The sequence below is a fragment of the Beta vulgaris genome, chromosome 5 (genome assembly GCF_026745355.1).
Source record: "Beta vulgaris subsp. vulgaris cultivar EL10 chromosome 5, EL10.2, whole genome shotgun sequence".
Classification (NCBI taxonomy): domain Eukaryota; kingdom Viridiplantae; phylum Streptophyta; class Magnoliopsida; order Caryophyllales; family Amaranthaceae; genus Beta; species Beta vulgaris.
The window spans coordinates 27,320,585-27,338,157 of record NC_079206.1 but is presented as its reverse complement, the minus strand read 5'-3'; the positions used below and the strand labels follow the sequence as shown (position 1 = coordinate 27,338,157).

Sequence of the window (17,573 nt, the reverse complement as noted above, 5' to 3'; positions counted from 1 at the left end):
TCTCCATTTTGCGTCCGAGCCTTATACTGGCTGAAATATCATCTTCTCAGCAAGTCTTCCAAATTATCCTTCATATGCCGACAATCTTTAGTCAAATGTCTGTGATCTCCATGAAAATCACACCACTTGGTCTTGTCGCGGTTCTTGTGGAACATTTGCTTTGGATGTTGCCATTTATCAATGTCCTTATTAATCAAATAAATCTGGCTTCTAGAGGTGGTGAGCTGGGTATACGCGTCGAATCTTTCCCTACGTTCACCCTTATCACGGCCACCTCCTTCCCGATCGACTCTGACCCGATCATAACGCTCACGGTCATCTCTTTCACGATCATTCCCTCTTTTCACAACATTTGACTCCAGCCTTCTATCCTCCCGGCCGCGATCATTCTCTCGACCTTTGTCTTTTCTCTGCTTGTCTTCCTTTTTATTTTCTGGCTCGTGATTACTCACGGCCCTATCAAATTCTTCTCCCCTAATATAGTCATTAGCCTTGCCAAGGACTGGTGCAAGGGACATGTATGACTTCCGGCCCAGGTAGTTCCGGAATGGTGATCCTTCCTTATGTCCTGTCATTAAGGCCAACACGGCCACATCTTGCTGCAATCTCGGTATTGAGATCACTTCGACATTGAAACGGCCAATATAGTCTCGCAAGCTTTCATTTTCGCCTTGCTTAACAGATAATAATTCTCCGGTAGTGCGCTCGCGGCGTCTGTTACTCACAAAGTGCGTACTAAAAGTAGATGATAGCTGTGAGAAACTAGAGATGCTACCTGGCTTGAGACTTTTGAACCATGTCTGGGCTATCCCGGTCAGCGTGGATGGAAAGACCTTACACCAGATGGCGTCCACCTGCGTGTATAAGAACATGTGGCCTTCTTAGGCCGCCACGTGATCGTCGGGATCAGATGTGCCATCATACTTGGAGGATGACATCTTGATTCTAGACATCGGATGGTTCAGTATGTCTGAAGTGAAAGGAGAAAGTTTTGGTTTGATGAGAAGGTGATCTCCTATCGAATAGTTACTAGCACCATTGGTGCTGTACTCACGACGGGAGTAACCTTGAGTCTCTTCTTCAGAATGATAAAGTTCCTCAGTCTCCAATATTAGCTCCTCATAGCCTGACTGATCGATTCGCTTCTCTAGCTCCCGTCCTTCTTGATTCAAGGAGCGATCTTCCGGAGCGGAGTGCCGTCAGCGTTCCTACCGGCCATGGCCAGTGGTCACTTACGGGTTCCGCCAGCCTGCTGAGCAGGTGGGTTATTTTGCTGAGGATTACCTATTAACATCTGAATGAAGGATGCTACGGTTTGAAGTTGCTCAGGAGAAAATTGACTCAGTTGAGCAAAGTTGAATGATACGTTACTGTTTGGGGTCGACTCCTCATTTCGTGGCGTCCAATAATTGAACTGCGGATTCCCTATTGCCCCAGTAATGGCAGACTAAGAGGATGTCTGACCGACATCGAATTCTTGTGGACCGTGACCAACATTGTTGTTTGCATCGCCCATGACTGTTACTCGAAAGGATAGAAGGTCCCCTCCTTCTAGCGCCAAGTTGTTTCGGTTGTGAAACAGTTAGCGGCCTTAATGAAGTCCGCCAAAGATCTGGAGAGTAAAGTCCTTAGTGAATAACTGCACACCAAACAAACATGAGCTACCCTCCAGGTGGTTGTGAGGAAACCCCCTCCGATGCTCAAGTCAGTATTGGTCCAACTAAGATTTATAGAGAGAAACTAGAGAGAGAGATAAGCTATTTTCAGTATGAGAGAGAATGTACCTGCAGAATAGTACTATTGGGGTATTTATAGAAGTACTTTTCTTTGACAGGGCGTGTAATCCTTCGACACGTGTAGGGCTATGACGCACTTGACAGGTGGGAAGATTCCCATGCGTTGAACTTACTTTGATGGAGCCGTGGATGACATTGCCATGCTCGCGTCCATGATTATGCTCGCAGACTCGTCATGAGGATCCGTTAAGGTACTTGGGTTATACCCATACAATTGTGATAAGTAATTTTTGTATTATAATTAGATCAGCTGGCATTAAGGGGAAAAAAGTTCTAATTTATGATTTGTGCTAGTGTTTTCTCTGAGGTCGAAATAAAGAAAGAAGCCATTTCTCAGATTCGAACAGAATGTACTCAATCTTGACGAGGCAGCTGCTGATCCTCGGAGTCATCAACGTATGCAACATTCCACAGTTAGGCTGTCAGCTTAGATACATATTTACTTGAATCTGCTTTTGGTTTGAGCATTTCATAACAATTCCAAGCAAAATCTTTGTCACACTATGGAAGTGTGTGGTTGGGAGTAAATTGTTTTGGTGGAGAAGTGATCTCACATTTTGAGTAGAGATATGAGTTAAATAGATTAGAGTTTGGTCCTGTTTCCGAACATTACAAATGTTGTTTTAATATAAGTGCATGTTTTTTTTGATTGAACTGAATGTTCTTTTGTACGCACAATGCCCATGGTGCTACCAAGTACCATGTATAGCATCTACCAGCTAAGCATTTGTGATACATTTACCTCATGATAACTGATAAGGTAGATAACAAATGAGATTCATTTTATTGTTTTTTGGATGTAGTTTCTGAAAATGATGGTTGCATATTGGCTACTGCAATGAAGATTACCAGTATCCTTTCAGAGGTTTTCTGGATACTTGGTCTAAGTTTTCAAATCACTAGCTTTTACAGCTTTTAGTGACATTGATTTTACTTTAACATTTGGTGCTTCAAACTTGGCTATTGGTTTAAACATATAGATAGATCTTCCCAGGAAAACATAATCAATCACAAGAGATTTCATCAATTCATTCACCAAGCTTTTTATTTGTAAATTTTTCTATACACAAAGCCATAAATAATTCTCCCAACCCATTATCAGAACACCAGAATATACAGAAAAATACAGAATAATAAGAGGATTTTAAATGAGCCCCAACTCCTCAGCATACAATGAAGGAGAAGAAATGCTATCAGACCCATATTTATAAGCCACAAAAGCTCCAATTGTAACCATTGCCACAGCGGCAACTCCAAATCCCAAAGCCAATTTATTTCTTCCTTGCAGTCTTTTTATGATGCTTCCATGCTCGAACATTTGATCACCCTTTGGCTGATCGTGACTCGTATCATTTGTCCCCAGATTACCATTTTCAGCACTTGTAGCCTTTGTTTTTGGTTCATTGGAAATCGGGGCCTCAGCAAGCGCTTGCGGCTTTTGACCAGTAACCTCTGATTGAAGAGGAGGCCCTGATGATGTTGATGCAGGCTGCTGTTGGACAATTTGGGGAGCTGCAGGTGTTTTTTTCTTTGGCATCATGACATTTAGGCGGCCATTAGTGAACTTAGCTCGAATGTCATTTATATCACAACCTTCTGGTACTTTTGTTTCCTTGAGAAAACGGCTCCTTTTTGTTCCATTTACACTTGTTGGTCTTTCTCCAGATACTTTGAGGACTCCATCTTTGTTGACTTGTACCCTTAGTTGTTCCTTCTTGAAGTCTACGTATGCATAACAGTTAAAAGGGGGATCGGAGTTAATTTTCTTAATTTTTTTCATGTATGAAATGAGTGACTATTTTCCTGCTTTATGTCTGTGCTTTACATATGTACTTCATTATGCTAATTATGAATACATATGAAAATATGACCCCTTTATAATATTATTTCAAGTCAGTCACAACTCACAAGCCTACTAGAGTCTAACTAATCCGAATTTCAGTCCGGTCAGCCTCAGAATAGGGAAAGTTATTGTCAGTTTGAAGTTAAAACCTCTAGTTAAGGTGATCCGACTCTAATATTTCTTCCGTTTTTTTTTACTTGCAACACTTTCTTAAAATAAAAATAGTTAATTACTTGCAACACTTTCTACTTTCCCTTTTCCTTTTCCTTTCTCTCTATCTCTCTAGCCAATCACATGGGCCCTCTTTTTTTTTTTCCTCTCTACCTCTCTCTTACCCAGATTTTGCATCGGAGTTGATGAGAAAAAAAGTGTTACCAAGTAAACAAAAAACGAAGGAAGTACATATTTTGTTTTACAGCTGCTCTTTGTCAGGGGAAATAAAAAGATAAAAAAAAACCAATTAAAGAAGCATGACAATACCAGGTAGATGGATGATCAAAGTATCAAGTGCTTCCTCTTTCTGCAAATCACAAGCAGGATCAAACTCGACGAAAGAAGGTGCTGTCGGAGGTGAAGTCTTGGTTTTGTTTGCCATTCTTTTTGATTCAAGTTAGCTTAGCCTTTTACTGTATGTTAATGAAGAACTGTTGAGAAAAGGATGATTGTGTGGATATTCACGTTAGACCCTCTTCTTTTTATAGGTCTTGATTTGAAGGGCATCTTTATAGTTTGTTTAAATTGAGATTTCCTTTGGGAAAATTATTCCTCTTTTCTTTCTTGAACATTAAGTTGCTTTATGTCTTTGTCTATGATTTGGCTGAGCTGCTGTTGTGAAAGTTATTTAATATTCTTCTCTTTGTATTGCATGAAGAGTCTTAAACTTGGATGAGAAAAACCAATTTGTTGTTTCAAAACTTTTGTGATCTTCCTTACTTTTGGTTTATTACAAGCTTAAGAAGAAATAATACTATCAAAAGATGCTTTCTTTTGGTGGAGTGTGAACTGTATGAGCTAGAACTTTTTAGGATACTTGATGTATTGGACATGTTATGACCAAATGACAAATCCCGCAATTCAGCATGCAAACCCTCCTTTCTTTTTTTCTCAGTGTGTGCTACTTTCTGTTTCCCTCTTTTTTAAGAGGAGGTGAAGTAACCTAACGAGTACTGATAAAACGATATTAGATATGGGGAATTTTGCCCATATCAGAAATATAATATTAAAAAAGTAATCTTGTATAAAGCTGAAAGTACATAATTAATGTATTATTTTCAGAAAACATATTTTATTTCAACCTTTTGAGTTTGAGAAAGGGAATAGAAGGGGAATAGTAGGGAATGGGTAAAAAGTGACTTCATCTCTCTCTCCTCCACTACAAGTGTCTGGACAACAAAACCAAATTAGTAATACTGGGACAATAACTTGATGCAAATTATGGGGAGAAATAAAAACCAAAATTAAGGAGGAAATTAAGTATTGTTCAATTGTGGAAAAAAGGCCTCGCCATTGTTGTTGTTTTGTTGTGTATTGCGAAAATTTGGAGAAGGCAACTGGACTTTCATGGAGGTGGAGAACTGCAGTGAATCAAAAATCTGATAATTGAAAGATGAACAACATCGTCACTGGATTTATTGACAAATGAAATGAAGTTAAAATTCATGAACACAAACAATAAGAGAAGAAAATTACAAGCCGATAAGGACATCTGTGGAATTTTTTTTCCCCTCTGTTTGGGCCAGATTTTATTACCCGGACCACTGTCTCCGCATTGTGGTTGCTACTCGAATTGACTTATAAGATCCGGAGTCCGTTCCAGAAGAACCCACTCTTTCAGTAGATGTTGTCCTTTGGAGGTTTAGTTAGGAGTTCTTGAAACAAGTAATGAAGATGAAGAAACCGATATACAAAGTTATTGAAAAACGGTTGACTAGTTTGCGTATGAAAAATAAAATAGTGGAATATAATACAAAAATCAAATGTTTCAAAACACAATATGATTTCAACTAGACAACATATCTGTATAATATGATAAAAGATAAGCCCGTTGTAAGAAAGCCCATATGGAGTTTAATGGTTTCACACTAAATCCAAATCCAATATGTTATGTTACATAACACAATATCATGGACCACTAACATTCTTAGGGTGCGTTCTCTTTACCTAAAAAACCCTGAATGGATTGAACTTATCTGAACTGAATTCAACTTATTAGACCTGATTGGACCTGATTCAACTTATTGGACCTAATTGATCATGATTGGAACTTATTAGACCTGATTGAAACTTATTAGACCTGATTGAAACTTATTAGACCTTATTGGACCTGATTGGAACTTCTTTGACCTTATTTGACAAAAACTTTGATGAGCAATAACATAAATATTAGGGAAATTCTATATGGTGACCCTCAACTTTTTTAAATTCTATTTGGTAGACAATTTTTATCTTTCCTCTCTTTGGTAACCCTCTATTTTATTTTTTGTATTTTCTTTGACCTTTTTTAAATAAAAATTCATTTTTTAATTACAAAAAACTAATTTTTAAAATGAAAAAAAAAACTCAAACCCTCCCCCACCATAACCACCCATCCTACCACCCCTCTCCTCCCCTAGCCACCATCACCCACTTCCTCCTTCACTGCCAGCCACATCGGAAACCACCCACCACCCACCGACACCACCCACCCACCCAGCCTACCGAAACCACCCCCACCCGTAGCACCCACCAGCCTACCGAAACCACCCCTACCCGTAGCACCTAACCCAACCACCTCTGTACCCCAATTCGAACCTCCCCACTCAATCGAACCCTCTCGCCGCCCCAAATCGAACCACCCCCACACCAATTCGAACCACCCCGATCCCAATCGAACCACCCCGATCCCAATCGAACCACCCCCACCCAGCCGAACCCTCTTGCCGCCCCAAATCGAACCACACCCGCACCAATTTGAACCACCCCCACCCCAGATTTCGAACTCAACTTCAACCACCATGGCACACCACCCTTTCCCCACCCAGCCAAACCCTCTTGCCGCCCCAAATCGGACCACCCCCACACCAATTTGAACCACCCCACCCCAGATTTCGAACTCAACTTCAACCCCAATTCGAACCATGGTGATTAATGAAGGTGGTGATGAGGGTGGGGTCGTCGGGGTTCGAAGGGGTTGGGGGGTTTCAGTGGTGGCTTTGGGGGTCGGAGATGGGGTGGTCGGAGGTGGGGGTTCGGGGATGGGGTTTCAGGGTGGGGGGTTGGGCAGGTTGGGGGACAGGGGTGGCTGGGTTTTTCTAAAAAAAATTTCAAAATCAGTTTTTTGTAATTGTAAAATCAAATTTTTAATTAAAAAATAATTTTAAAATGCAGTAAGGTCAAAGAAAACAAAAAAAATAGAATAGAGGGTTATCAAATAGAGAAAAGATAAAAATTGTCTACCAAATAGAATTTAAAAAAGTTGAGGGTCACCATATAGAATTTCCCTAAATATTACCCCTAACATGAATACTACACCTAAAAATTTATTATGACATAATAATTATTAAAATCTATCCTTCGAAAAAATAATAATTATTAATTATCTCTTATGATTAACATTTAAACAAAAAAAATACTATTTATATGCTTGGTTATACACAACTTTCACTACTGATATATCTAATAGTCTTACGTTGAATTCATAAAGCACTAGTAGGAAATCAATTGATATCATTTATATATTTCATTGTCATTAGTAAAGACAACATGTTATCTATAGTTATTTGAAGATGAATTGCAAAATATTATAATTATGATGGTTATTATTGTTAACCTTATTTGACCATGATTATAATAATTTTTAATAATAACATAATCAGCTAATAATAGATAGTATTGTAAATATAATACTAAATAATCATAATGCTACTTTAATTAAAAAAATTATTAATAACATAATCAGCTAATAGTAATATAAATAATAATATAATAGACAATAATATAAATATAATACTATATAATCACAGTGGTACTTTAATTAAAATTTATTGATCATTGACTATTTGGACCTTATTGGAACTTATTAGACCTGGTTGGAACTTATTGACCTGATTGGACATAATTGAAACTTATCTGAACTGAATAAAACCAAATAACGAGACGAAACCACAAGTACTATGTTACATAACACATTTTTTTGCAATTTTTGGCACTAGATAAAACCAAATAGGGAGACGAAACCAAATTTACCTTAAAATCTTAGATGACTGTTCCATTTGACACAACAATACAACCAAATAACGAGACGAAATCCTACTCCTTAATTTGATCCTTCAGACGTTGCTTATGTTTTACAATCATCTCATCATATTTGCAATATGCTTACTATAAAGCACTACTTATTTCTAATATAACAACATGATAATAACATGTTGCATTTTTGTTGTGTTGACTTTATGTAAATTTTTGTTAGTTAAGCGCTAAATTTCCACAAATCAAAAGTACTATATTACACAACACAAACAGTAGTGTCAATTTATTTCAACCACAATAACACCAACAAGTATTTAAAATATAGTGGGTTAATTCACCAATGAATATTGGTGAAAATTGCTTGTAGTGGGAAACACAATCCCAATTAGTGGGAACACAATATGGTAACTTTTGAAACATAATTTTTTTGTAACAATACACAAGATGGTTACATTCAAACATAATTTTTTTTTATAACAACACATAAATATATGATCCTTAATTGATTGGTGAAACACAATCTTTAGTGGGAACACAATATGGTTACTTTGAAACATAATTCTTTTGTAATAACATAACTAAATATGGTTATTTTCAAACATAATTCCCTTATAACTAAATATAAATATTTATTGACTAAAATGTACAATGTAGTATTTCTCAAAGTCCTTAGGATCGTAAATTGATTATAAAAACCATAATTTGACATAAATAGGGATACATTTTATTTTAACCATAATAACAACATCAAATATTTAATATTGATTGGGTAAATAATATATGGCCCAATTTAGAGCATTCAAAATTGCTTGTAGTGCGAAACACAATCTAGATGATTGGGAATACAATATGGTTACTTAAAAACATAATTTGTGTGTAGGGGAACATAATATGATTACTTTCAAACATAATTCTTTTGTAACAAGAAAAACTTATTTATTTAATGACTTATATGTACAATTGTTGGTAATTTATAACATTTTATTGATTATTGAAAGCCTTTAATTATTAAAACCATAAATGTCACCGTATTGTACAAACCCCAGTTGGTACTTAGGTTGTTCGTTTATCCATTGATTTTTTTAACAATATCTAATTGATTATTGAAGACCCTAGAGTTAAAAAGGAACGTCAACAAAAGAGAAACAAGACACAAATCATTAGACACTACTTCGTTCGATTGTTCAGGCCTTTATTAAGTTTCACAACATTATTAATTGGTGAATTAGATGTACAAGTGTTTTGAATTCTTTACAATTAATTAATTGAAAAATGATGGTAGCCGAAACGTAATATTTTTACTGTAAAACGTAATTATGTTATCCAAAAACACAATATAGTTTACTTTTTTAGCATATTTATGTCATAATTATTTAATGTCTTTAATTTGCAATGTTTGTAGTATGTATCAATTAATTGATTATTCAAGGTCATAAACTGAATTAGGAAGAACAACACTAGCGAATCACGACACGAATCAGTAGTCCGTGGGTCGTTCGGTCGTTAAGGCACCGTTTAGGTTTTACAAAAATGTCCCCATATTTGTAGGAATCCCGAACCTAAGAAGGATGAACAACAATGCAACCAAATCACGACACGAAGCAATAGTCCATACTTCGTTCGCTCATTCAGGCCTTCATATGTTTTAAAATAATAAATGTCACCATATTTATAGAAACCCTAAACCTGAGAAGGATGAACAACTATAGAACCGAATCACGATGCAAATCAGTAGCCGATACTTTGTTCGCTCGTTTAAGCCTTCTTTATTTTTTAGATAATGTCACCATATTTGTAGAAACCCTAGCATCATTGCCATAACAAACCCATTCATGAATACAATTGTAGCGATTTACAAAGATATGGTTATGATGGGACCCAACACAATACCACTAATTATAAACACAAGATTCTCTTATGGTAACACAATAGATCTTTCACATGCTATATAATGTCATCCCCTAAATAATTAATAAATACATCATACTTGTACAAGGAGGACTTTTTATGGGGGGAAAATACACTTCACCATTTGATTATTGAAGATCATAGACTTAATTAGGAAGAACAACCGAATCACGACATGAATCATTACTCGGTGCCTCATTCGATCATTTAGGCCTCGTTTATGTTTTTCAATAATGTTATCCTATTTGTAGAAACTCTAACCTTTTAAAGGAATAACACGAATTAGCTACCACTAGTAGAATAAATGCTATTTGCTACGGTGATATTGCTGCGGTTTTACCTATACGCAGCAATATAACACGCAAAAAGAAATAAAAAAATAAAAATTGACAATATTTCTGCGGTTCCCGCCTAAAACCGCAGCAATATTGTTCAACGGATACATTTAAAAAAAATGTGGGGCCCAGAACAGCTAATATTGCTGCGGTTTCCACGTAGGACCGCAACAATATATTAAAAAAATATTTTTTTAATATATTGCTGCGGTCCTACATGGAAACTGCAGCAATATTAGTTGGCAAAAAAGGCTCCTCATTCAGAGCATCACCAATGGCTTGGTTGGTCTTGGTTGGTCTTGGAGCTTTTTTCTTTCTCTCTCCTTCCCTCCTTCTTACACCTCACATCCCACTAAAACTCCAACCAACTCATCTTTTTTTTTGTCACAATGGCTTGGTTGGTCTTACTTGGTTTTTCTATTTCTCTTTCTTACTTTTACCAAACCCCACCCTATACTCTCTCTCCTACTTTTACCAAACCCCACCATATTCAATGTTTAATTTTTTTAATATGAAATAGATGATTTAAATTAATAAAAGCTTATTAGACTACGTTAAATTAATTACAAGCTAATTAGCTTACGTTAAATTAATTACGATAAATTAAATTACGTTACAAGCTAATTAGCTTATGTTAAATTAAATTAGCGTTAACTTGAGATTATAGTAAATATGTGTTAATTAGCTTACTTTAAATTAAATTACGTTAACTTGACATTATAAATTTAAAAAAGCGAACACATTACATAAGATAGATAATTAAAAAAACACACATACATGAAATCTGATACATAAACATAGATAATTTAAAACACAAATACATGATAGATTGATACATAAAGCTAAGATAGATAATTTAACACACACAAATACATGAAATTTGAAATTAACTTAAACCATAATTAATTAAATAAAGTTAGTTAATCAACTTGACGATTAGGCCCAAACTTACGCCATATGTGTTCAACCAAGTTATTTTTTAGTGAGATGTGAGTTTCCGCATCTCGCATCTCAGATCTTCTCTCCATGTATGCACCTAAATTTCGCGCATCGAGTCTTCCGTTGTGCACAACGAATGAGTCTTCTCTGACTTGGTTAGATGACCCCTCGTTATTTTGAGTTTGAAGCTGGTCATATTCGTTTGGATCTCGGTAATTTTGATAAGTATCACGCTCATCTTCAACAATCATATTGTGCATGATGATACATGCCATGATGATTTTCCACAATATGTCTTTATCCCACGCAGACGGGTTTACGAATGATTGCTAATCTAGCTTGCAATACTCCAAATGCACGCTCTACATCTTTTCTAACAGCTTCTTGATGTTGTGTGAATAATCTTTGTTTGGGGGTTTGGGGGAGCTTTATTGCGGGGATGAATGTTGACCATCTCGGGTAGATGCCATCAGTAAGATAGTAACCCATGTTATAAGTAGTCCCGTTCACCGAGAAGTTGACCTCTGGGGCTCTTCCTTGTAGGACATCATCCAAGACGGGAGACCTCTACAATACGTTTATATCATTGCATGAACCCGGGGTGCCAAAAAAAGCATGCCATATCCATAAGTCACTTGAAGCAACTGCTTCTAATGTTATGGTTGCTGTTTTGCTTCTTCCTTGATACATTCCTTTCCAGCCCCAAGGACAATTCTTCCAGTTCCAGTGCATGCAATCGATACTTCCCATCATGCCTGGGAAGCCACGACGCTCGCCTTCATGTAGGAGACGCTCAATGTCATTTGCATTTGCCTTCCTCAAGTATTCATCTCCAAATCTAGCAACAACCGCTTCGACAAAATGAAAAGGCACTCTCTAGCGGTACTTGAAGCAATTTTCAGGTACTCGTCAACAGCATCAGAGGATGAACCATATGCCAACATCCTGATAGCCGCTGTGCATTTTTGTAGTTTAGATGCACCCATCCTTCCAGTAGCATCTGGATTTTGCGTAAAGAATTTATCATCTTGAATTGTTACACCTTCGATAATACGAAGGAAAACATGCCTATGCATACGAAACCTACGACGAAAAATATTCTCGGGGTATAGAGGTTCGTTGCTGAAATAATCATGAAACAATCTTTCATGAGCTTCCTCACGTTCCCTACGCACAAAATTTCTAGTGCGGGGGTACAATTTCTTCTTCATTTTGTTGCTCAGCATCAACGGAATTGTAGCTTAAGTTTGTACGGAATAATAATAATAATAATAATAATAATAATAATAATAATAATAATAATAATAATAATAATAATAATAATAATAATAATAATAATAATAATAATAATAATAATAATAATAATAATAATAATAATAATAATAATGAAAACGATGATGATATGGTAATAAATAATTATAACGATAATGATAATGATACATTCATAATCAAAAGTTACGAAACATACTTATTCATAATTAAAAATTACGATACAACCAAATTGCAAACTAAAACAATTAAAAACATGAACACTAACTAAACATATTTGTCCTTAAATTGTAGCTTAAGTTTTTCATACATCTCTCTCTCATCCGGATCAAGGGAAGACTTAGCCATTAATATATTCCAAATTTTGAACTTTCTATCTTCCTCTTTCGTTGATTCTCTCAAGGCATCACGCTCCTTTTGATACTCAAGTAAGTCCTCTCCCACACGAATCCTCCTCGTAAATTCCGAAGAGGATCGAGATGGAGATGTAGAACTGGATATTGGGGCTTTTCTCCTACTCTTAACTTTCTTGACGCCGTCAGGACGTTTAAAGCTCACACCTTCATCTGGACCAGACCGTTTTGAGCTTTCGCCGCTCATTTGGGTGCCATCTGTCCATTTGTCGTAGTGTTTCAGAACATTCCATGCATGCTCCAATGAAAATCGGGGCCCATGGACTTCTATCCACATCTCACGGGCTTCAGTCATGACGTCTTCAACATTGCAGCCAGACCCCTTCTTCCTTTTCGCCTCGGTATATATCCCGACCCATGCATTAACATCTCCGTTGATTTTTTTCCAACGACTAGTGATAGCTTTGAATGTCCTTGGGCGTAAAGTTGGATTGAGTCGTCGTGACTCTTCAACCCTCTGATATACCGAACCCCAAAAACCGTCACCATTTTGGTCGGTTCCCTTCAACACATCTCCTCCGCACTCTAGATATGCCGAAATGAGTGCATGATCTTCATCTACACTCCATTGAAACTTTGATGTTGTGGCTTTTTTGAGAAGGGGTGTTTTCATTTTCCTGTGATTGGATTTCAACTACATCGTCGTTTTCGTTAATGTTGTTCATGTTGTTGTGAAATATGTTGGGATATAGGAAAAGATGGTTGAACTTGTTGTTGGGATAGATGATTAGAACTTTGTGGAGATTGTTGTGTAGCTTGTTGAGAATTTTGGTAATTCGATTGGCTTTGGAAAAACATAAACATTCTTTGAAATTCTAGATTTTGTAGCACACTTGGATCGAATTGGAAATTATTTTGGGGATTTTGTGGGGTTTGGATTATTTTGGGAGTAATTAGGATTATTTGAATCCATAATATTGACTTACTTTAAGTAATATTAGGTAGAGAGCTAATTAGATAAAAAATATATTAGGAAGAGGTGTGGTAAAATATATGAAATTTGGGCTCAATTTATAGATAAAAATATTTTATAGCCGTTATTGTAATTTTTTTTTAATTTTAACGTCATTTATTTTTTACCGTTACAAAATTTGTAACGTTACAAATTACTGTGCAAATTAACTTTCAAATGTCAAAGTATCTTTAATTGGGCTCAAAAGACACGTTACAAAAGCTGGCAAAGATTGCATCAAAAAAGAAAGCTCGCGCAGACACTTGGCAGCAACTGATTTGCTGCTCAGTGGCATCTGATGCGCGTCAGAGCCACTGACAGCTCATCAGTTACTTTGGCCCACCCGGTTTTTGAAACGCATAACTTCCCCGGCTTTCTTTCGCCTTTTTCACCCTAAACCCAGTGTTTCACCTTTTTTTTGCCCAGTTTTCTTCGCCACGTGGCTGCTCTTTATTTGTTGTGTGCACGCCATCCGAGGAGCTCTTGGTCTGGAATTCTAGACCAACCAGCTCCAAGGACCAAGTGTCCCAATTGTTAGACCAATTAAAACTAGTTTTACTTTTTGTTAGACTAAGTAAAACTACCCCATTGTAGATGCTCTTAGGGTTTAATATATAAGGCTCGCTTCTTCTCTTCCTTTCTCTCTCTCCTCCTCTCATCAGTTTCACGCTCCTCCTCTCATCAATTTCACGCTCCTCACACATTCTCTCGCTCTCTCTCCTCTCATCAATTTCACGCACCTTTCACTCTTTCTCTCCTTCTCTCTTCCTCTAACCCTCTCATCCTCTCGCGTAACTTCTTTGTCGGTCTCTGGTCGCCGCCACATTCGACCTTCGTTCGTCGCAACGTCAGAATCGTTTGTCTCAACATCAGATTCGTTTTGCCGCCTTCATCGCCTTCAACAACCCGCAAGAAGAGAAGTAGATCGAAGGAGAGAGAGAGAAAAGGTTCGCGCAAAGGTTCTTTGGCGCCGCGAAGGTTCGTCGGTGAACGTCGACGGTGAATGTCGACTATGGCTGGTGATTTCGTTGGTTTTGATTCGTTTTTTTAACTCTCCTTCGTCGGCCGGTCGTTCGAAATGGTGGCTGTGATTGTCGACGGTGAATGTTGACGTTGGTTTCCTCAGATCTGTTCTGTTTTTTTTCGTTTCTTTTTTTTTCTTTTTTTTCGTTTTTTAATGTCGACATGTTTTTTTTTTCGTTTCATCAGAGTTGTTCTGCTTTTTTCGTTTCATCAGATCTGGTGATTGTTGTAGGATTTTTCTTTTTTTTAGATTTGTGTTTTAGGATTTTTTTTAGGTCAGTTTCTTAATTTTTTGTTTTATTATTTTTTTGTAATTAGTAGGTGACTTGTAATAATTATTTTTTTAGTTTTTTAATTTTATTTTATATCATTTATATAATTAGTTTTTTTTATTTTTATATATTAATGATATTCATATGTCATTTCATATTTGTAGTTTTTTTGGTATTATAATTTTTTATATTGTATTTTCTATGTTTTTAAATTTTGTATAATAATTTTTTGTCATCACTATTAATCAATAGTGTTTTATTTTCTTTTAAATTTTTTGTCTTTCAATTTTGATGGCAAAATGCAAAAAAAAAATTTTTTTTTTTACCTATACAGTACCTGTTGCTGCGGTTTTCCCAAGAAACTGCAGCAATAATATGTTCATTTTTTATTATTAAATATAGCATATTGCTGCGGTTTCTAGTAAAAACCGCAGCAATATGCTTTATAAATCTGATAAAAAATGATAATATTGTTGCGGTTTTGTTCTAGAAACCGCAGCAATATGTTGAGATATTGCTGCGGTTTAAAACCGCAGCAATATAATTAATACCTATTGCTGCGCCCTTAATTGCTGCGCGCCCAAAAACGCAGCAATAGGGCACTTTTTAACCGCAGCAAATAGCATTTATTCTACTAGTGATACCCTTAACTTACCCTAAACTAAAAAAAAGGATGTTTCGTTGGTCGGTACGTTCGATCATGCAGCCCTTTTATTATGTTTCACATTAATGTCACCATATATTTGTAGACACCCCAAACATAATAAGGATAAACAACAATATAACCGAATCACGACATGAATCACTAGTCGGTACTTTGTTTTAATATAATGTCAAAATATTTGTAGAAACCCTAACATCATTGGCATAACGAACCCATTCAAGAGCACAATTAAAGAAATACAAAAGATATGGTTAAGATGGGACCCAACACAATACTAGTAATTATAAGCACAAGATTCTTTAGAGGAACACAATACATCGATTATAGTTTACGTACACTTGAATTTCTTTAGTACTTGTTAGCACTACCAAGGTGAGATGAATCAACATTTATGCACACCCAAGGGGCTCTCAAATACTAAAATATCTACGCTTTTTGAGCAGGAGAACTTGTGTAGAATCGACCTAGGAGGTATACCTTGCAAATACTTTTAATAGACCTTGTGTATAAAACCCACGACTGCTAACATATTCCTCCCATTCAAGCTCATTTCTTTAAAATACCATTTATACTCCATCTGCTGCTTTGGATCACTGAAACTAAAATTAGAATTGCTCAATACAACAACGTATATAAATTTAAAAATTGGCTTAATATTCAAACTTTTTCTACTTTAAATTGTGTGAATAATAAAAATTCGAAAATAGGTGTATATTAGAATGACTTAGTAAAACTAAAAATCAAAAATTTCATTCAAGTTCATGGAAATTGAAGTGGTAACCAAATAAAGAAAACTTCAACTTTATATATATTGCAATTATGTAAAAATAATACTCTTGAAAATCTCTAAAAGCTCAAAATTTTCCATAATTAGCACCACTTCAACAAGTAATACCGCACAATTTGTCTTTCTCTCTCATCTTATTTCAACAAATAACACCACGAAATTTGATAACTTTAAACCCACTCAATTTCATAAAATTTAACAAACCCCACTCAAATTCATGAAATTTAACATAACCCACTCAAATTAACGAATTTTAACAAAACTCACTCGGTTTCATGAAATGTAACAAAACGTGAATTATAATCCACCATCAAAATTACATAACGCCATGAAATTCAAAACATGCAACAAATTATTTTGTTTAATTTCAACAAATAACACCACGAAATTTCATGACTTTAACCCAAAAATTTCATGACTTTAACCCAAGCAATTTCAATAAATTTTACATACCTTAAATTCACTAATCACCATGAGCTTAAATGTTAAAAAATAGAGCCTTCCAATAGTTTAAAATTTTTGCCTCTTTCGACAAATTTTCCAAGAAACTCCGTGAACTTGCTCAGGTCGTGAGAAGTGGGTTGAAGAGTGAGGAGAGATAAGTGGGTTGAAGAGTGATGTGTTTTAAAATATACCGCAAGTGCATGGTGTCTGTTTAGCGGAAACTGGCAAATATGGGTTGATCCACAGGGAGAGGAGTTCTACAGATTTATGCTCAATTATTTAACTACTTCAAAAGAGAAAATTGATTGAAGAATTAATTTCTAAACTAAAATAAACTAGAACACAAAATGATGTAAGTTTATCAAATATTTAAAAAAACCTAGGCAATTGATCGGTCCACCATGCTTCTACCAATCTAATCACTATAATATAGTTCAACAATACTTCGATTGAGGTTCGAATAAATAAAGTATTTCGTTAATCCTTGGTCAGGCATTAACAACTCTTAGATTGACATATGTCAGTACGGTCGCTCAACATAATCAAACCTCCCTATTGTAACAAGCCTCTAATGAATACGATCTTCCGATTCTAGCTAATTCTTATTAGCTAAACATAACTCATGATATTACGCAATTACATGAATTAAACAAGCATAACAAATCAACATGAATTATTCTAATTCAATCCAAATATCGAAA

The 17,573-nt window shown here is 35.8% G+C and overlaps 3 protein-coding genes and 1 pseudogene across 3 annotated transcripts; all 4 read right to left on the bottom strand.

The window, feature by feature from the left end:
* Positions 1 to 38: 38 nt before the first annotated feature.
* LOC125497798 (uncharacterized) lies at positions 39 to 872 on the bottom strand. The gene has a single exon (XM_048645495.1). It carries the CDS (start codon positions 870 to 872, stop codon positions 39 to 41), a length of 834 nt encoding a protein of 277 aa, XP_048501452.1.
* Positions 873 to 2,814: 1,942 nt separating this feature from the next.
* LOC104893411 (hypothetical protein) lies at positions 2,815 to 4,338 on the bottom strand. Its single transcript, XM_010679516.4, has 2 exons — positions 4,120 to 4,338; positions 2,815 to 3,518 (listed from the first exon to the last, which is right to left on the bottom strand). Exons 1-2 carry the CDS (start codon positions 4,232 to 4,234, stop codon positions 2,941 to 2,943), a joined length of 693 nt encoding a protein of 230 aa, XP_010677818.1. The 5' UTR covers positions 4,235 to 4,338; the 3' UTR covers positions 2,815 to 2,940.
* A 7,007-nt stretch (positions 4,339 to 11,345) lies between these two features.
* Positions 11,346 to 12,259, bottom strand: LOC125497800 (uncharacterized; annotated as a pseudogene).
* A 325-nt stretch (positions 12,260 to 12,584) lies between these two features.
* LOC125497801 (glutathione S-transferase T2-like) lies at positions 12,585 to 13,343 on the bottom strand. The gene has a single exon (XM_048645498.2). It carries the CDS (start codon positions 13,341 to 13,343, stop codon positions 12,585 to 12,587), a length of 759 nt encoding a protein of 252 aa, XP_048501455.2.
* Between the last annotated feature and the right edge of the window lie 4,230 nt (positions 13,344 to 17,573).

Coding starts and splice junctions, on each gene's coding strand:
- LOC125497798 (XM_048645495.1), bottom strand. CDS start 872: ATGTTCTTATACACGCAGGTGGACGCCATCTGGTGTAAGGTCTTTCCA.
- LOC104893411 (XM_010679516.4), bottom strand. CDS start 4,234: ATGGCAAACAAAACCAAGACTTCACCTCCGACAGCACCTTCTTTCGTC. Junction 3,519..4,119: donor TTTGATCATCCATCTACCTG/GTATTGTCATGC, acceptor ATGCATACGTAG/ACTTCAAGAAGGAACAACTA.
- LOC125497801 (XM_048645498.2), bottom strand. CDS start 13,343: ATGAAAACACCCCTTCTCAAAAAAGCCACAACATCAAAGTTTCAATGG.